This window comes from Symphalangus syndactylus, chromosome 5 (assembly GCF_028878055.3).
Source record: "Symphalangus syndactylus isolate Jambi chromosome 5, NHGRI_mSymSyn1-v2.1_pri, whole genome shotgun sequence".
Taxonomy (NCBI): Eukaryota; Metazoa; Chordata; class Mammalia; order Primates; family Hylobatidae; genus Symphalangus; species Symphalangus syndactylus.
Genome location: NC_072427.2, coordinates 136742798 through 136763482, shown reverse-complemented (window position 1 = coordinate 136763482; position 20685 = coordinate 136742798). Strand labels below are relative to the sequence as shown.

At 42.1% G+C, this 20685-nt stretch overlaps 1 protein-coding gene, 1 non-coding gene and 1 pseudogene across 8 annotated transcripts in view; 1 reads left to right on the top strand and 2 right to left on the bottom strand.

The window, feature by feature from the left end:
- The first annotated feature begins 1043 nt into the window (after positions 1-1043).
- The window catches only part of AEBP2 (AE binding protein 2), a 104075-nt gene continuing 84433 nt past the window's right edge, over positions 1044-20685 (top strand). For 2 of the 7 annotated variants that reach the window (XM_055280455.2, XM_055280451.2), the window contains exon 1: positions 1044-1922. In XM_055280455.2, the coding sequence (XP_055136430.1) occupies positions 1255-1922 (668 nt within the window). In that variant the 5' untranslated portion in view covers positions 1044-1254. The other 5 variants (XM_055280447.2, XM_055280454.2, XM_055280453.2 and 2 more) reach the window with 4 other exon arrangements.
- LOC129483583 (U6 spliceosomal RNA) lies at positions 7517-7623 on the bottom strand. Its single transcript, XR_008658106.1, has one exon. It is a non-coding gene; the product is annotated as a U6 spliceosomal RNA (small nuclear RNA).
- Positions 17522-19246, bottom strand: LOC129483288 (elongation factor 1-alpha 1-like; annotated as a pseudogene).

The window sequence follows — 20685 nt, the reverse complement described above, 5'->3', positions numbered from 1 at the left end:
GCTGAACTATTTCTCAAAAAAATCCATCCACTGAAGGTCATAATGTATATTAGAAAAAAGTCCACCCAAGTTCATTTCTGCAAGATGCATTGCCAATAAAATTTTGCTTTTGTGTTTAGTACTTAAAAACATTTGAAATAGATTTGTTTTTATCGGTTGAAGTAAGAGCTTTATGATCACAGAAAATATAAAAAACAACCCAGATACTTCAATTTATGTTCACATTTTTATTACAAGGAACTGTGGTAAGACGATCAAAATAGTTCAAATATAAAATATATTATTAGGATAAAATTCTAGAGGAGATATGGAACTTCAATATGAGTTCCAGAAGACAGTATTTGGAAATTGTATTTTCCAAAATGTATTTTTTAAAAATGGATATTAGTGGGTATTAAATCCCTATGGTATTTAGAATCCATTGGCTATACAGTATTTAAAAAATGCGACAGATGAAATATGTATAAGCCGGAAGAAATGTAGCTGTCATTCTAAACTGTATAAGAACATACACAGCTTTACAAAATTGTTTTAGAAGGCTCATGAACTAAAAAGTTTGAGGACCTTGAACCAAGATGTTTGCTCTGGGTTCAGGATGTCAACATCCCCAGGGGTATTCAAACATAGGGTGTATTAAAACCTGTCGCCCTATGTTGCGCATAAAAATTTAGTACCTTACACCGTAGTGTTTTAATTTTTGTCCATTTTAAACGGCTCTCTTCGTAGACTGTAGGCTCGTTCTATTCCTGGCTCAGCGCCTGTACAGAGGGGACACTCCCCGAACACCCCCGGAATGAATGAGTTTATCGTGACAACTCGGAAGGCTGCTAAAATCCCCGGCCAGCGTTGGAGTTTTCAGTCCGCGTGTCCCTGGGCTTCGAAGCCCGGGAGGGCGTGGGAAGGTCCCGAGGAAACGCTGAGCACTTGCCGGGGCCGGGGCGGGGGAGGGCGCGGGGCAGCGGGGCGGGCGCCGGGCGGGGGCGCGGGCGCAGAACCCGCAGCCGGGGGAGGTGCAGCCTCGTGCCGCCGCGCAGGCGCGCAGCCGTCTCCGTGTGAGTGCGCGTAGTCGCGCGCCTGTCCCCGCGCGGGCTCCGTAGCGCGTGTGCAGGCTGACGCAGCTCGCGGGCCCTCCTCCTGCTCTGCAGCGGCGTCGGCGGAGTTTTGGGCGTTTGGGAGGGGGGCGAGGGAGCGAGAGTCGAGAGAGGGAGGCGGCGGCGGCGGCGGGGAGGAGGAGGAGGAGGAGCAGGCGCCGCCATGGCCGCCGCTATCACCGACATGGCCGACCTGGAGGAGCTCTCCCGCCTGAGCCCTCTGCCCCCCGGCAGCCCGGGTTCGGCGGCGCGGGGCCGGGCTGAGCCCCCCGAGGAGGAGGAGGAAGAGGAGGAGGAGGAAGAGGAGGCGGAGGCCGAGGCGGTGGCGGCGCTGCTGCTGAACGGCGGCAGCGGTGGGGGCGGCGGAGGCGGCGGCGGAGTGGGGGGCGGCGAGGCAGAGACGATGTCGGAGCCGAGCCCCGAGAGCGCCAGCCAGGCCGGGGAGGACGAAGACGAGGAGGAGGACGACGAGGAGGAGGAAGATGAGAGCAGCAGCAGCGGCGGGGGTGAGGAGGAGAGTAGCGCCGAGAGCCTGGTCGGCAGCAGCGGCGGGAGCAGCAGCGACGAGACCCGCTCGCTGAGCCCCGGCGCCGCCAGCAGCAGCAGCGGGGATGGGGACGGCAAGGAGGGCCTGGAGGAGCCCAAGGGACCGCGGGGCAGCCAGGGCGGCGGCGGGGGCGGCAGCAGTAGCAGCAGCGTCGTCTCCAGCGGCGGCGACGAGGGCTACGGGACTGGGGGAGGCGGAAGCAGCGCGACCTCCGGGGGCCGGCGAGGCAGCTTGGAGATGTCGTCGGATGGGGAACCCCTGAGCCGCATGGACTCGGAGGACAGGTCAGTGCTCTGAAGCGTTTCCCCTTCCCTTCCTCCTCTTGAACTCCCGGGCCCCTCAGAGGGGGACCAAGGCGACTTTTTGCCGCGATCCCCTTGCTCCCCGAATCCTCGGCCCCTCCCCCAGACTCAACTCGGAAATCTCTCGCCGTCGCCGCCGCGCCCCTCTCGCAGCGCATCGCGGCTTCCAACTCTCAAACCGTTCCCCCCCAACTCTCCTTTCCCCGCCCTCTTTCCCCTCGGCGCTTCGCTCCTCACGGACCTCAGGACGGCTCTAACTCGGAAACAGTCCCCAAACGGGCCCAGATCCTCTGGCGGAGCAGAAGAGGGCCTTGATGTACACACGTCGGTACTCAAGGTTAGCTTCTTCCAACCGTGTTCGGGAACACTTGTCAGAACTGTAATTGACAAGTGTTTCCAATATGGCTGGTCTCGCCTGGATTTAAGAGAACTTCCTTGTCCAGGGGGGAGACCCCAGCTATCACTTTTCTCTACTTAAACAAAAAAAGGACTGTTCTTTTATATTAAATCATTGCCTCCCAAATCCCTCATTTGTAGTCAGTCATGTGGTCTCCAACGTGATTTTAACAATCTTTTCTATTTGTTTTGGGAGCATATCTGGGAAAAAGTTTTAAACACGCATAAATTGTTGTGGAAAAGAATAGTGAATTGATGGCCTTTTAAGATAACTTTGCGGAATCAGAGAGTTGGAATCGTAACAAAATAGTCTTGAAGGTACAACGTAGTTTGTGGCTTTATAGTAATGCTTCAACGTGAGAGTCATGATTTTAAATGATAATATTTAAAGTCGTGCATTGGAGAGGTCTTGGAAGGAATGAGTATTATTTTTTGTTACTAAAGCTTGTTAGAAGTAACTGGAGAGTGACAAAAATGCGCATTTTTTCAGAACATTTAAAAAGTGTGATAGTGTATGTTTCAGTTGTCCTATCATTATTTTTGATCTGTTTGAGTTAGTTGGTTTTTAATGTACTTTTAAAAAAACGAGAATCACATGCATATTATGCCACTTCTAAAGTTTATTAGCGTTTATTTTGACCATCTGCCTATGTTTTGACAATCAGTAGATTTTTTTTTAAACATGTTCCCCAGAAAAGTATAGCAATGGAAATTTTAGTGGTCGATAGTGATTTTCATTTAAGAGTTGAATATTCTAAAGTTCTAGGAATTCTGATTAATTGATTAAAAACGAACACCTTAGTATTTAATGCTACAGGTAATACGGCGTCCTGGATATTTTGAAAATCTGGCATTAGATTCTGTTTGACATTAACGTCTAGTTAAGAAAATATCTTCGGGTAAAGTAGACTGTACAGACCTCAGAAAAAATGTGTTGAACTGTGTAGGCATGGCTAGGAAAGAGAATGTCTTCAAGAAAATCAAAAATTGATGTAAACTGCACAATGAAGCATGTGCTGTTTTTACCATTTTATTCTCCTCTAATACCATTACATATCTGAAAGTTGACATTAGTTTATAAAATCAGTGTTTTTCATTTACTCAGTGTATACGTATTATGCTTGCCTACCACTGTACAAATTAGATGTCTTCCATTTCATTCCCACAGCTGTGGTGCAAGATAGGTATTATTTTGACTTCCGTTTAACAGATGAAGAAGCAAGTTGAGTATCTTACTCAGGACAGTAAATACAGCATGGAAATGGTGGGCTGGATGTGAGCAAAGGTTCTCAAGTCCCCTGTTATTTCACTTAAAGAGTTAGAATAATTCACCTTAAATAAGTGAAGCCGGGCCCGGTGGCTCACGCCTGTAACCCCAGCACTTTGGGAGGCCGAGGTGGGCGGATCACCTGAGTTGGGAGTTTGAGATCACCTTGGCCAACATAGTGAAACCTTATCTACATTAAAGATACAAAAATTATGCGGGAGTGGTGGCGCGTGCCTGTGTTCCCAGCTACTCGGGAGGCTGAGGCAGGAGAATCGCTTGAACCCGGGAAGCAGAGGTTGCAGTGAGCTGAGATGGTGCCACTGCACTCCAGCCTGGGCGACAGAGCGAGACTCCGTCTCAAAAAAACCAAGTGATATGTGTCAGAGTTTTGTTTTTAGTTAGTGTCTATTTACTACATCACTTCAGGAGACAAATGAATTATTGGTTAAGTACATTTAGGAAGTGGAGTTGTGGCTTTTACATTTATGAGATATTTACTTGAGTATATAATTTTTACATCTTATTTCAGAATAAGAAGTAAAATACGGGTGTCACAAATCCAACTAAAGTTAAAACTGGATAACCAAGCAAATTTGGTTTTCTTAATGCTTAATTTTAGAGACTACAAAATACTGTTTTTAATGTCACCATTTCAGGGTAATAGATTTGTCACTTGTATGAAGAAGTCTTACTAGTGAAACTGGCTTGGGGTCTTAATAATCTTAATTCTGAAACATCTCCTTGTTGCCTTTGAGATTTTTCTCCCAGTTATTTTGAGTTTGGAAAGGATCCGTAATTCTTATAAATTACTGGAGATTACATCAATCTGTGGATTTTATAGATTGATTTCATGGTAAGAAAACTTCATTTTTGTAACTAATGGAAGGATAATCTTAGTTTTAAAGTGCTCTATAACATTTTTAGGCATTCCTATTACAAGGATTCTATTATCATAATGCCCATTTACCTTTCCCATCGTTTTGATTACGTTGTACAAAGATGTTCAACAAATTCTAGAGCATATCAGATTTAGTTTATCAGATTTTGTTGAACATCTTTGTTAAATATCTTTTTCTTTTTTTTTTTGAGACGAGTCTCACTCTGTCGCCCAGGCTGGAGCGCAGTGGTGCGATCTCGGCTCACTGCAACCTCTGCCTCGTGGGTTCAAGCGATTCTCCTGCCTCAGCCTCCTAAGTAACTGGGATTACAGGTGAGTGCCACCACCCCTGGCTAATTTTTTGTTTTAGTAGAGATGGGATTTCACCATGTTGGCCAGGCTGGTCTCGAACTCCTGACCTCAGATGATCCTCCCACCTCAGTCTTCCAAAGTGCCGGGATTACAGGAGTGAGCCACCACCGCAGGCCATATTAAATATCTTAAGTGCTACTTTTAAAAAGATAATTAGGCCGGGCATGGTGGCTCACCCCTGTAATCCCAGCACTTTGGGAGGCTGAGTCGGGCAGATCATTTGAGGTCAAGGAATTCCAGGACCAGCCTGGACAACATGGTGAAACCCCATCTCTACTAAAAATACGAAAAAATGAGCCAGGCATGGTGGTGCAGCCATGTAATCCCAGCTACTCAGGAGGCTGGGGCAGGAGAATGGCTTGAACCTGGGAGGCGGAGGTTACAGTGAGCTGAGATTGCACCACTGCACTCCAGCCTGGGCAACAGAGCAAGACTCCATCTCAAAAAAAGATAATTAGATATAAAGACATAGATATTAAGAGGTTATGACCTGAGATGTCATTTATGGTATTGGAAGGTTTTGTGGTAAACAGTGACTGATTTATGAAATGATTAAATACCACTTGGTACAAAAAGTTGATTTTTTTCCCCCCAGAAGAAAGTTGTTCAAAACCAGTGTAAGTTTATACCGTGTGTATTTTAGTAAATTTAGAAAATCTTGAAATTTATATGTAATTTTATTTTTACTTTGGTTATAAAGATAGTAGGGAGAAGTATTTTGGTTATAAAGATAGTAGGGAGAAGTAATTAGCTGTGTGAAACCACTAAAAACTAGCTTTTTTTTACTTTGAACTTTTTTTCTCTTCAGTGAAGCTGAAGTACTTTTTAAAAAAGTTATGCTCCTAGGTTAATTTCAGAGGCTATGGTAACTTTAAAAAATAAAAATAAAAATAAAAAAGTTTTAAACATAATTTTATTTTCATTCTTCCAACACAGTATCATGTAAAAATAGTTTAAAATATAGTTGAATGAATGAGTCATCCAAAAAGTGATCAAATGTCAGCACTTGTTACTGAACGTGTATTTATGCTAAAAAAGTTAATGCCAAGAAAATAGAAGACAGTCTCAAGTTCAAGTAGTAAATGAGCTTTTAAATGGAATTTTAATATTTAAAATGCCTGTGGAGTTAGTTTACAAATTAGTACTAGCTATTGAATCAGTTAATGTATGAAAGTACTCTTGGCCAGGCATGTGGCCCACACCTGTGACCCCAGCACTTTGGGAGGCTGAGGAGGGCAGATCACATGAGGTCAGGAGACCAGCCTGAGCATGAACCACCACACCTGGCCTAAATCTTAATATTACTACCTATATTTCGATTTTTGAGTAGTATCTTTGAACTTTAGTTCCTCAACTACAAAACAGGTATTACTCTGAAGTATTGTTTTGTGGTTCAAGTGAAATAATTTCTGTTAAAGAGCGCCGTGAACTGTTTTGAGGAATCCATCCACGTTGCTTGAATGTGTGCATCTTTTCTGTTGTGGAATGGTATATTGGAGGGCAGGGACATTTTTGCTTTTTCAGGATCTTTGTAAGTACCTAATATCTTGGGTGTGGTGAATACTCCATTAATTACTAGCATTAAATTGAAAATACCAACAGTAGTATGTATGTATGCATTTATTTATTTATTTTGAGACAGAGTCTTGCTCTGTCACCCAGGCTAGAGTGCAGTGGCGCGATCTCAGCTCACTGCAGCTTTTGCCTCCCGAGTAGCTGGGACCACAGGCACCTGGCCCAACAGTAGTATTTATTTAACATCTTACTACTTCAGGTCTCTTGTCTATGAAAGGGGGACAATAATGGTTCCTATCCTGTAAGATTGCTATGTGAATTGTAGAGTATTTGATACACGTTTATTAAGTGTTTACTATGTGATGGGTATATTCTACAGATGTATACAGAATCCCTGTTACGTGACAGGTGCTTTATTTTTTTTGATACAGGGTCTCACTCTGTCACCCAGGCTGGAGTGCAGTGGTGCGATCTTGGCTCACTGCAGCCTCTGCCTCCTGGGTTCAAGCAATTCTCCTGCCTCAGCCTCCTGAGTACCTGGGATTACAGGCGCCTGCCACCATGCCCTGCTCTTTTTTTTTTTTTTTTTTTTGTATTTTTAGTAGAGAGGGTTTCACCATGTTGGCCAAGGCTGGTCTCGAACTCTTGACCTCAAATAATCTGCTTGCCTTGGCCTCCCAAAGTACCAGGATTACAGGCATGAGCCACCGTGCCCGGCCTCATGCCAGGTACTCTTCTAAATGCTGGGCATACAGCAGGGTATAAAACAGCCCTTACCTCATGAGTGGCAGAGAGAATCACTGCACAAATGAATTGATAATAGCTGGTAACGTCTATTATTATGAAGTGCTGTACGATCTGGAATGCCCAAAAGTACTATATCAGTCAGGTGTTAGATGTATGGCAAGAGTCTGCAAATGCGTGTTGCAGAAATTTGCAAAAGGATATGGTAGACTAAAATATTTGATTACAGCATGTACATTTTAATCAGTTTTCTATGACTGTTCTGTGGTGGGCCTAAAAGCCTTCATATGAAACCTTTCATTTTAAATTGTTTTTTAATATGTACGTGCGGCTAGTTATAAAAAAAGATAACTAGCTTTTTTTTAGATGATAACTAGCTGCGCGTACATATTAAAAACAATTAGAAAAGAAATGGAATGCTTCATGAATTTGCATGTCATCCTTGTGCAGGGGCCATGCTCATTTTCTCTGTATTGTTCCAAGTTTATCATATATGTTGCTGAAGCAAGCATGCCAGTTATCTATTGGTAAAAAGTTTTGGAATAAATTTTCTAGTAATGGCAGTGCATAGCAGTGGTCTAAGCTGTGATTATTTTTGTGATGAATAGTTTGCATTTGTGAAAGTAGTAATTATATTGATCTTAAAAACTAAGACCCATTGCAGCCCATTTAGTGATAAGAAACACGATGGTATCTCCTCAGATACTTAGTTTTTAAAGAGCAGGCTAAAGAGATTATTGTATTCTGTTTTTTTTCTGTAAATTGCGACATGGTGCATTCAGATTAGAGCTGGAGGCAGGTATGGTTACTCACACCTGTCATCCCTGCACTTTGGAAGGCCAAGGTGGGAGGGTCCCTTGAGCCTAGGAGTTCGAGACCAGCCAGGACAATGTAACAAGATCCCATCTACAGGCCGGGCATGGTGGCTCACGCCTGTAATCCCAGCACTTTTGGAGGCCGAAGCAGGCAGATCACAAGGTCAGGAGATCAAGACCATCCTGGCTAACACGGTGAAACCCCGCCTCTACTAAAAATACGGAAAAAAATTAGCCGGGCATGGTGGCAGGCACCTGTAGTCCCAGCTACTTGGGAGGCTGAGGCAGGAGAATGGCGTGAAACCAGGAGGCGGAGCTTGCAGTGAGCAGAGTTTGCACCACTGCACTCCAGCCTGGGCGACAGAGTGAGACTCCTTTTCAAAAAAAAAAAAAAGATCCCATCTACAAAAAATGAAAAAATTAGCCAGATGTGGTGGCACGTGCCTGAATTCCTAGCTACGTGAAAGGCTGAGGCAGGAGGATCACTTGGGTCCAGGAGTCTGAGGCTGCAGTGAGCTGTGATCGTGCCACTGTAGTCAAACCTGGGTGACAGAGCAAGACTCTCACCAAAAAAAAAACAAAAACAAAAAACAAATTAGGGTTGGAATGTGTTGTATAGTCAGTGACTAAAGATTTTGTGTGGGAAGGGGGACAGATTTTAGGCTTGGGTAAATGATGAAGAGAGAATTCTAGAAAGCCTAACTGAAACATGTAGGCAGGAATGAGCGTAGCATGTTCAGGAGACTTCCTGCCAACATCTAAGGATGCGCCAGTGGACCTGTAGGAATTAATGGTTCAAGTGAGGCCTTTCATGCCAACGCAAGTGTGTACGTGTCTCAGTATAGGTTTGTGAATCAAATTCTTTTTATTCTCTTCACTTTCTGGCTGTATAATTCCCTAGTTCACATTCAAGTCTTACTTTGAACAGTCTGGTTCCTTGTTAGACATGTTGTCAGCGTTCCGAGTTCTTTATTGCCCTCACCCCAATATGGGTAATTGTTTACCATTTATCTCCACTGCTGGGTTGTGTGCTCCCTGAGAAGAAAAACCATGTCTGTCTTGATTGGCACTTTCTTTATCTGTAGCACCTGGCTACGTAAATGTTATTTATTTCTGAATACGTTTTCGTGAGGATTTAATTTGAACAATAGTTTGCATTGTTTTTCCAGACACAACCGTCACTAGAATAACTAAAGAACATTGAGTAGTGAAAGAGCATGGATGTAATCTAACTTCTCAGAAGTTGCTTCCTTATCTGTAAAATAGGAGCAGTGTTAGGATTAAGTGAGATGACATGCAAAGGGGTTATGTATTTACTTCATAGAGTCATTTATGTCCCCATTTCTCATGCAGAGATGGTGCAGTGGAAAGAATACTCCAGCTGAGGATAAGTGATCAGTATTGTAGTCTTGACTTTATTGCCATCAGGAAATGTGGCAAATCATTTATTTCTGTGAAGCTCAGATTGATTCTTTTTCTTAAAAATGAAGGTTTTTGACAAAACAGTGTAAAGTAATTTGGAGCTCAAATGCAAGGGTACTGCTGTAGAGTTGGCAAGTACTTTAAATACAGTTAAATAGATAATGTATTATCTTCTTTAGACAAAGTTGGAATATTGCCTTGTGTGGCTTTATTATATCCAGGATCTCAAGGATATTTTAGGTAGGTTCTTTTGGGTTTAAAAATCACCATATTTCTTTTTAAAATTTTTTTTTAATTTTTGAAAATAGAGACTAGGTCTTGCTATGTTGCTGAGACTGGTTTTCAACTCTTGGGCTCCAGTGATTCTCTCTCCTTGGCCTCCCAAGCTGCTGGGATTACAGCCGTGAGCCACCGTGCCTGGCCAGAAGTCATCGTATTTCTACTTCATATTTATGGTGTTGTATTGAAATATCCATTTGTGTTTGTTTCCTCTAGGCTATAACATTTTAAAAGTAAAGATCAGGCCGGACATGGTGGCTCACACCCGTAGTAAAAATACAAAAATTAGGCGCATGCCTGTAATCCCAGCTACTTGGGAGGCTGAGGCAGGAGAATAGCTTGAACCTGGGAGGTGGAGGTTGCAGTGATCCGAGACTGTGCCGTTGTGCCTCAGCCTGGACAACAGAGCAAGACTCCATCTCAAAAAAAAAAAAAAAGTAAAGATCAGGTCTCATTTATACTTGCAGAACTTGCCTTCTGCACTCACTCAGTATGTCGTTGCCTGTATTCATTCTCAGTAATTGGTTGAATTCAACTGAACGTGGAAATACCTGATTGCATATTTCTTTCTCAGTTTCATTAGTGTGGGTGATGAAAGAAAAAAAGAACAGTTTTTTTTTGTTTTGTTTGTACTTCGAGACAGGGTCTTGCTCTGTCACTCAGGCTGGAGTGCAGTGGTACCATCACAGCCCACTGCAGCCTCAAACTCCTGGACCCAAGTGACTCTCCTGCCTCAGCCTTCCAAATGGCTGGAGCTATAGGCATGCACTGCCATGCCCAGCTAATTTTTTCATTTTTTGTAGAGATGGGGTCTCCCTGTGTTGCCCAGGCTGGTCTCAAACCCCTGAGCTCAAGCAGTCCTCCCACCTTGGCCTCCCAAAGTGCAGGGATTACAGGTGTGAGCCACCACACCTGGCCATCATTACTTTTCATAAATATTTTTTAAAGTACAAAGAGTAGATGAATTCGCAGTAGATTTTTTAGTGTTTTAAATTATAAATCTTGGAAATTGTTATTTCAACATGTGTTTTGAGGTGTTGAGTCGAGAATGACAGTAGTCATTCTTGTCAGAAATGCATACTGAAATCATCTGATATTTTTCCTCAAAATTTCCTTAGGAAAGATCTTTTTGTGATTTAATACTAATTAAACCTTCAAATGTAATTGCTTCTTTATTAAATGGGTGTTCTTCATAGTGGATTTTTTTTTAAACATACCATCTTTGTGTATATACATTTCTCTGGAAATGTTTGTAAAAAGGTAAAGATAACTTCCTTAGTGTAATTGTGTTGAAGTGGAATGTTTCTAGTGTTTGTGAAGATATCAATTGCTGGCTGGTATTTTAAGCTGGATGAAAAATGTGGGTGAAGTAATCTTAAAGGGTGATAGATTTGATATGAGAAATTTAAAGTAATGTGCTCAGTGCATAGTGGTGGTAAAAGAATGTAGCCTACTTGTTTTCCATAGATTATATTTCATCATTGTTGCATAAAGTCCCTTTTGGCCAATTTAGTGAATGCTGCTGGGTCTTCGGGAAAGAAAATCGTTTGTCTTTAACCAGAGAAATAATTGTGGGGATAGAAAGTAGTCTTTTTCTTGATGATAAAAATTCATTTTGCTTTTTAAATTACAGTGATAATAGCTTGTAGTAATAGTGATAATATCTTGGTTTTGGCTAATGATTTTTAGTGTGCTTCCAGTTAATTTTTTTTTGAATTATTTTAGTGTGACAAAGCCATTTATTTTACTTGCCTTAAAAAATACTACTTAGGTTTCTCACTAAAAATGATGAACATTTACTACGTGCAAGGCTCTAACTAGGTTTGGGAGTTTACTCTGAATAGAGGTTTATAGGTGACAGAACAAATTAACTGGATCATATGGGAACAGAATTCCTTCCACCTTAGATGAATAGGAAGGGCCTTAGGGAAATTTGACTTACTTATAACACACACATGTAATAAAATGGGCACTTGTCTTTACTTTTTTTTCTAATTGAGTTTATAGACCAAAAAGCCTACAGCACCACCGCAGTTTTGAAAGCAAAATCAGGTAGCCTTACAGAATCTGATGTGTCTGTAAATTTCTTAATCCTGTTTAAGACCAGTTTTATAATTTGCTCTTTGTCCTTCGTAAGTAGAAAAAGTGACTACCCCATTGCCCTGGGAAGGAAACTTTGGAGTTGGATTTGATGTTGTCATTGTTAGGCTCAAATCTGTTTCAGTGGCCTAAGTTCTAAATTTGGGACAATTGCTTTCTACCCTCAGTGTTGCTTTCTGTGACTGACCTTGAATTTTTATGAAGCTAATTGACTTGTAGGAATCAAATTTAATAGTTTATCTTGTTAGTAAAACTATCTGCCTGAATCGGTCAAATTTTATGTAGATAAAATTTGTTAAATATCTCTTTTGTGTTATGCACTGTGAATGTACAAAACCAAAGAACTTTTGCTTGTGTGCTACATTAGATGAAAGTTTTGCATACTAGATGAAAATGTCAGCCTGGCACGGTGACTCATGCCTGTAATCTCAGCACTTTGGGAGGCTGAAGAGGGAGGATAGCTTCAACCCAGGAGTTTGAGACCAGCCTAAGCAACATAGTGAGATCCCAATCTCTACCCAAAAAAAAAAAAAAAAAAAAAAAAGCCAGATGTAGTGGTGCATACTTATAGTCCCAGCTACTCAGGAGGCTGAGATGGGAGGATCGTTTGAACCTGGGAAGTTGAGGCTGCAGTGAACTATGATTGTGCCACTGTAATCCTGCCTGAGTGACAAGAGTGAGACATTGTATCAAAAAAAAAGGGTCATTTTTTTTAGTTGCACTAAAGGAGTATTAGTGCCATTTTGGTGTATACCATAGGCCGTATTTCGGTTATTAAATCAGTAATTCATTGAAGTTTCTCCTTTGAATGTATAGTAGTATGACAGTTTTTTTTTTTTTGGCATTACTGTTTTGCACTTGTTTGACTATGGGCAAATCTTAGTTTATCTGAAAGAAAGGCTACGAATAACAGTTTGTTAGAGTTGTAAGCATTGCAGAGTTAATACACATCAAACATTGTTCCAGTTATTATGGCTTCATGACAGCCCTTTTCCAACATTTAGTAGTATAAAACTACAGCATTTATTTTATTTATGAATCTATGATTTGGGCCGGGTTCTGCAGGGTCAGCTCATTTCTGCTCTACTTGGTATCAGCTTGTGGAAGCAGCTTAAAGACTGGGGACTGCAATCAGAATGCCCTCTGACTCATGTCATGTATCTGACATGTGTCTGGTGCCTGGGCTGGGAAGACTCATAACAGCTGGGGGTCAGAACAGCTGGGGCTTCTCAGGCATCCCTCTCTAGCTCTGTGTATGTTCTTCACGGGATCTCTTCAACTTTGCGGCTTCAGGGGAGCCAGATTTCTTAAATGGTAGTTGAGGACTCCCAAGCTGAGTGTTCCGAGAGCGAGCCAGGCTGAAACTGTGTTCCCTTTTATGACTTAGCCTTGGAAGTCTGGCAGCATCACTTCTGCAGAAGTCTCAGGCCTGATCAAATTCAAGGGGAGGTAATACAGACCACACATATTAGTGCTGTATAAGAAGAAGAGGAGTTAAGGATGGGTCTTTCAAAAGTGACCATCTTTTAATTTTTTTTTTTTTTTTTTTTAGAGACAAGGTCTCGCTTGCTGGGTTGCCCAGGCTGGAGTGCAGTGGCTATTCACAGGCACAGTCATGGCATACTGCAATGTTGAGCTCTGATACTCAAGCCATCCTACCACCTTAGCCTCCTACAGTTGTGCATCACTGCACCTGGCATAAAAGTGGCCATCTTTTATTTTTATTTTTATTTATTTATTTTTGAGATGGATTCTTGCTGTGTCACCCAGATGGGAGTGGAGTGGCACAATCTTGGTTCACTGCACCTCCACCTCTCGGGTTTAAGTGATCCTCCTGCCTCAGCCTCCTAAGTAGCTGCGATTACAGGCATGTGCCCCCACACCCAGCTAATTTTTGTATTTTTAGTAGAGGTAGGGTTTCACCATGTTGGCCAGGCTGATCTCGAACTCCTGACCTCAAGTGATCCGCCCACCTTAGCCTCCCGAAGTGCTCGGATTTTTATTTTTATTAATATGGAGTTTCACCATATTACCCAGGCTGGTCTTGAACTCCTGGGTTCAAGTGATGTGTCTGCCTCGACCTTCCAAAGTGCTGGGATTACAGGCAAGAGCCACTGCTCCTGGCCAAAAGTGGCCATCTTTAAAAAAATACGATCTGACACAAGCACATAGAACAAAGCAGGATATATAGCAAGTGCTCAGTGTTAGCTGTTAATATAAAAAGTAGAAACAAGATTGAGTGCCTTTTGCTATTTTATATAGTAGATTACATAATTGCTTTTTTTTCCTTAACAGTCATAACCTGTAACAGGCAAGATTGTTAATGGTTTTCTTTTTTTTTTTGTTGTTGTTCATGGTTTTCTTGAAGTACCTGTTTCATTTGGTTGTTTTAGCTTTTAATCCCTTTGTCAAAGCTATAATAAATATTAGGGCAAATAATTATAATCTGTTTCAATGAATGGAGATGAGAAATGGTAACTCAAAGAATTTTTACTCTTAGAGTTGTACATTAGCTGTACAACTTCAGAGTTCTTAAGATATAGGGGATTCTTAAATGCTTTTGCAATGTTTTGAATTTTACCCTTTAAGAAATTGATTATAAGGGCGGAAGAGACATTGTGTAATCTTTCTAGTATAAGTGGCAGTTTTATAGATGAAAGGAATATCACCTGTTAGCTGAATGATAGTTTAGCCTGTTGATATGATTAGATTAGGATTTCCTTTGTATCGTTGTAATGTTTACCTAGTTTGATAAATAGGCTTTGAAAAACTATATAGACTTACTTTCTTTCTTTTTTTTTTTTTTTTTGAGACAGAGTCTCGCTTTGTCTCCTAAGCTGGAGTGCAGTGGCGCCATCTTGGCTCACTGCAAGCTCCGCCTCCCAGGTTCATGCCATTCTCCTGCCTCAGCCTCCCGAGTAGCTGGGACCACAGGCACCCGCCACCACACCCGGCTAATTTTTTTGTATTTTTAGTAGAGATGGGGTTTCACTGTGTTAGCCAGGATGGTCTCAATCTCCTGACCTCGTGATCCACCTGCCTCACCCTCCCAAAGTGCTGGGATTACAGGCGTGAACCACCGTGCCCAGCTGACTGACTTACATTCTTTCTTAAACGTTTTTTTGTAGAGATGGGATCTTGTCATGTTGCCCAGGCTGGTCTCGAACTCTTGGCCTCAAGCAGTCCTCTCACTTTGGCCTCCCTACATGTTGGGATTATAGGCATTGAACCACTGTGCCTGACCTATATACTTTTTTTTTTTGAGAAGGAGTCTTGCTCTTTTGCTCAGGCTGGAGTGCAGTGGCTCGATCGATCTCAGCTCACTGCAGCCTCCGCTTCCTGGATTCAAACGATTCTCCTGCCTCAGCCTCCTGAGTAGCTGGGATTACAGGCATGCAACACCATGCCCTAATTTTTGTGTTTTTAGTGGAGATGGGGTTTTGTCATGTTGGCTAGGCTGGTCTCAAACTCCTGACCTCAGGTGATCCGCCCGCCTTGGCCTCCCAAAGTGCTGGGATTATAGGCCTGAGCCACTGCACCCGGACAAATGAATTTAAATTTGAAGTGAGTGTTTGTGGATGATATATGTTTATGTCAGTTTTAGCATCCAGTTTCTTTCTTTCTTTGTTTTTTAGACAGAGTCTTGCTCTGTCACCGGGGCTAGAGTGCGGTGGAGGCGGGATCACAGCTCACTGCAAACTCCACCTCCACGGCTCAAGTGATTCTCCCCGCCTTGGCCTCCCAAAGTGCTGGGATTACAGGCTTGATCCACCATGCCTGGCCCCCAATTTATATCTTTATTCTGTTTTGGCTGTTTGGTTCTGCAAATCTGATTTGGAGATAGGGACAGTCTCCATGTCTCCATGTGTACCTCAGTTTGTTCTTTTTTAAAAATGGAGACGGGGTCTCGCCATGTTGCCAGGCTGATCTCCAACTCCTGAGCTCAAGCTGATTGCCGCCTCTGCCTCTCAAAGTGCTGGGATTAACAGATTCGAGCAACTGCGCTGACCACATTAGTTCTACTGATTTAGGAACAGGGATTAGTAGTAAGGACATTTTGTTTGGAAGACAACATTGCTTAATGACTTTAATTGTTTTCACTTCCTGTCACAAATGCAAAAGTGACCAGAACCTCACACTGAATTCTTAATACTGTTTTATGTCAACTTTTAATTGTTACCACGCACACACACTTGGCTAGACCCCTAAGGGAAGGGAGGATTCACAAAGTAATTGTGGGGAAAGGCCTTTAATTGGTTAAGGTATAAGGTATATGATTTGCAGGCATGATTTTATGTGAATGAAGATGTGAAGCCTTAAATTAGGGTGGTAGAAACACCAATGCAGCAGAGCCTTAGCCTTTTTACTCAGTGATGTATTTATAGAAAATTCTGAAATTTGTAGATTTTAGTTTTTTTGAATGTCAATAAATTATGCTTGATTTCAGGTTATATACTCTCAATCCTTCAAGTCCTTGTCCTCTACCTTCCTTTAAAGTTAGACATTTCAGTGCTTGCTTTGGTGGCACATACACTAAAAAAAATAAAGTTGGACATTTCAGTAGGCTAGACCTCACTAAAGATACGGCAGCTGGGTGGAGGGGGGAGAATGGCCCAAAGTTACCAAGGAAAATCTACAACACAAATGAATTTTCTCACAGAACTGAAAAGAAGACTGCCGATAAGGCTTGCCCCTATCCATTTGACCTCAGACTGAATTTCAAATTCAGCAGTTAACCTCAGAATAAAATAAAAGTATTCCCGTTTAGAAACATATTCTTTTGATCTGTTTTAGGGAGGTGCTCAAGCTTTGGTGGTTCTCAGATTTTTTTTCTTTTTTCTTTTTTTTTTTTTGAGTTAGAATCTTGCTCTGTCATCCAGGCTGTAGTGCAGTGGCACAATCATAGCTCACTGCAGCCTTGGACTTCTAGCAATCCTCCCACCTTAGCCGCCTGTGTAGCTGGGATTACAGGCACGTACCAACATGCCCAGCTAATTTTTTTTTTTTAAGAGACAGGGTCTTGCTATGTTGCCCGGGTTGCTCTTGAACCTCCAGCCTCTAGAAATCCTCCCGCTCCAGCCTCCCAAGTTGCTGGGATTGTAGGCGTGAGCCACTTAGCCTGGCAGAAGTCATATTTCAGTAGCCCTTTAAGATAATTGTATTGCTATTTGGTAATAAGACAACACTTGGCAAGTGGTAGTTTCTTAAAGATTATTTGCAGTGTGTAATCAGAAACCATATTAGTGAACTTTTCTCAGTTGCTTTAAGACCATAGTTTTGTCCTTCTCAGTCATGGTAACATAAGCATCCATGTGTTGCTTCCTATGCTCATGCACCTTGTCATTTAGCAAACTGATCTTTATAACTTTCTCAGTATTGGCAACCCTGTCAGCCCTGGTCACATCCACCAAGCAGATACTTGCCTGGAAGTAATTTGAGTCTCAAAGTTGGGGCTGTTCTGGATGTATGAGTGAGACAGGCTTCGAATTTCCAAAGGAAACCATTTTTATAAAATCATACAGTTGGTCACTGTAGCTGTTGGGTGGAAAACTGGTCTGCTAGATAGTTTCTAAACTAAGGGAAAAGCGGAAAAGGAGAATGTTGTTGATGTTGAAAATATCTCAGGTTGCTCCCTAAGTATTACATTGACATCTCTAACAACGTGTGTGTAGGTGTTTTTTAAACTTAAAAATTTGGTTTACCATTTTACCATATGAAACAATTTCTTAGATGGTCTCATCAGTTTCAGTTGGGTAACAATACTAGTCAAAGAGATCTTTTTTTTTTCCTCATTAAACTTTTTTAATGGCTCTCAAAATTCTTGGACAAATTTTTGGTCAAGTTGTTTCCATTAAAAAGTACTGATTTTAAAAACTAATAACTTAAAACTGGCACACGCAAAAAAGAAAACCAAAGTGGTCCACAAAACATTCTCCTTTCCTTCTGAAGGTTTTACAATGCATTGTTATAACCAGTCTTCTACTACTAAACTTAAATGGCCAATTGAAAGAAACAGTTCTGAGACCATTCTTCCACCACTGATTAAGACCGGGGTGGCAGGTATTAGGGATAATATTCATTTAGCCTTTTGAGCTTTCTGGACAGATTTGGTGACCTTGCCAGCTCCAGCAGCCTTCTTGTTCACTGCTTTGATGACATCCACCGCAACTGTCTGTCTCATATCACGAACAGCAACGTGACCCAGAGGTGGGTAGTCTTGAGAAGCACTCAACACACATGGGCTTGCCTGGAACCATATCAACGATGGCAGCATCACCAGAGTTCAAGAAGTTAGGGCCATCTTCCAGCTTTTTACCAACATGGCGATCCATCTTTTCCTTCAGCTCAGCAAACTTGCATGCAGTGTGAGCTGTGTGGCAATCCAGTACAGGGGTATAGCCAGCACTTATTTGGCCTGGATGGTTCAGGATAATCACCTGAGCGTGAAGCCAGCCGCTTCCATTGGTTGGTCGTCTTTGCTGTCACCAGCATCGTTGCCATGACGAACATCCTTGACAGACACATTCTTGACATTGAAGCCCACATTGTCCCCAGGAAGAGCTTCACTCAAAGCTTCATGGTGGATTTTGACAGATTTTACTTCAGTTTTAAAGTTGACTGGAGCAAAGGTGACCACCATACCAGGTTTGAGAACACCAGTCTCCACTCGGCCAGTGTCTACCAACAATTTTTGTAGACATCCTGGAGAGTCAGGCAAAGGGGCTTGTTAGTTGGATAAGTTGGTGGTAGGATGCAGTCCAGAGCCTCAAGCAGCGTGGTTCCACTGGTATTGCCATCCTTACGGGAGGATTTTCATCCCTTGAACCAAGGCACGTTAGCACTTGGCTCCAGCATGTTGTCACCATTCCAACCAGAAATTGGCACAAATGCTTATGTGTCGGGGTTGTAGCCAATTTTCTTAATTTAAGTGTTGACTTCCTTAACAATTTCCTCATATCTCTTCTGGTTGTAGGGTGGCTGAGTGGAATCCATTTTGTTAACACTGACAAAATTTGTTTCACACCCAGTGTGTAAGCCAGAAGGGCATGCTCCTAGGTCTGTCCATTCTTGGAGATACCAGCTTCAAATTCACCAACACTGGCAGCAATAGTCAGGACAGCACAGTCAGCCTGAGATGTCCCTGTAATCATGTTTTTGGTGAAGTCTCTGTGTCCTGGGGCATCAATGATAGTCACGTAGCACTTGCTGGTCTCAAATTTCCACAAGGAGGTATCAATGGCGATACCACGTTCACGCTCAGCTTTCAGTTTATCCAAGACCCAGGCCTACTTGAAGGAGCCCTTTCCCATCTCAGCAGCCTCCTTCTCAAATTTTTCAATGGTTCTTTTGTCGATGCTACCACATTTGTAGTTCAGATGGCCAGTAGTGGTGGACTTGTCCGAATCTGTGTGTCCCATCATGACAATGTTGATACGAGTCTTTTCCTTTCCCATTTTGGCTTTTAGGGGTAGTTTTCACGACACCTGTGTTCTGGCGGCAAACCCGTTGTGAAAAGAAAGAAAAACTAGTCAGAGAGATCTTTTCGGTTCCTACTACTCAAAATGTCACAGCAGCATCAAGCGGGCACTTGTTAGAAATGCTTTATCTCAGGACCTACCCTAAACCTACTGAATCAGAATCTGCAGTTAATAAGGGCCCATGATTTGTATACACATGGAAGTTTGAGAAACACTGCTTTAGATTATCTAAGCTGTCTGCATAGTGTGAGTGTATTGTCTGGCTTAGGTATTCTTCCAAATATCAGGCTGTATAAGTCTTCACGTTTCATGAAATCAGTAGATGTTCATTGAAAAGGAGAATTAACTGTGTGAAAAAATTTAACATATGTATGGTCCTAGAAATACTGTAAGTTTAGGTGGATTGTCTCTCGTTACGTAACATATTATAGGAGGAAGGGCACTGCTGTCTGTGAAATTGCTATCTAGCTCAGGGTCCTGTCACAATCAGAAGTTACCTGTCATTTGTTTTCTGTCCTCTACTGTTGGATCAGGTCTGTTGCCTTCATCAGTCGAGAGAATGGAGAGGACCACTGGTGGCAGCATGGGTCTGGGGCCAAAAGGGAGCCTGGAGGCTTAGGATTGGATACTTCCTAGAAGTTGGAGGAGCCTAAGAGGGGTTGTGAAGCAGAACTTCTGTTGGCCCTGTTCAGCTTGGGGGAGACTCTGTGTGGGATGTCTTGAGTGTCCCAGGACCTGCCGCTTACCTTGTCTGCCATTGTATTCACAGCTTAGTCCCCAGTGGTAGGCAAAGCTCATGCTCTTAACATTTGCATTATGCTGTCTTCATGAGGAGCTATATCCACATGAAGTATTGTTTCAAGTATGTGATATCACACATAGACTCAACAAGGCTTACTGTTACCAGATTTTGGACTTTTTTATATGGTTCCTTTTCTTTGGTAAAGATAATAAGCAAAAGTACATGAAGTACTATGTAGGTAGATTCCATAATGATGTTTCGCAGGTATATAAATCTCTCTTAACCTTACTTTGTCCAGTTAAAAAAAATTGATTTGGTTTTCAACGGATTTTGGACTTTTTAACAAAAGCAGTATAGGTACATCATGGTTAAAATGGTATAAAAGGGTATATACAGTGAAAGATAAGTTTCTCTCCCACTCTTCCCTTCCCCCAAATATTTACTAGGTTTCATATATCTTTCTGTGCCTTTGGAGACTAACTATGTCTCTGTCTCCCTCCCCCACTTAGGTATGCAAATTGGATCATTACTACCCTGCACTTGTGTGTGCAAGATATATTAACTATATCTTGGAGATTGTTCCATGTTAGTTCATTGAGTTTTTATTACTTTTCCTGAGATTGTTTATCAATTGGTTATGATTGGTTGTTCACTTAGAATTATTAGTATTTGCCTTGGAGTTAAATTAGTATAGTTTATGTAAGTATGTGCTTTATAGTTGAATGTTTTAAAATATAT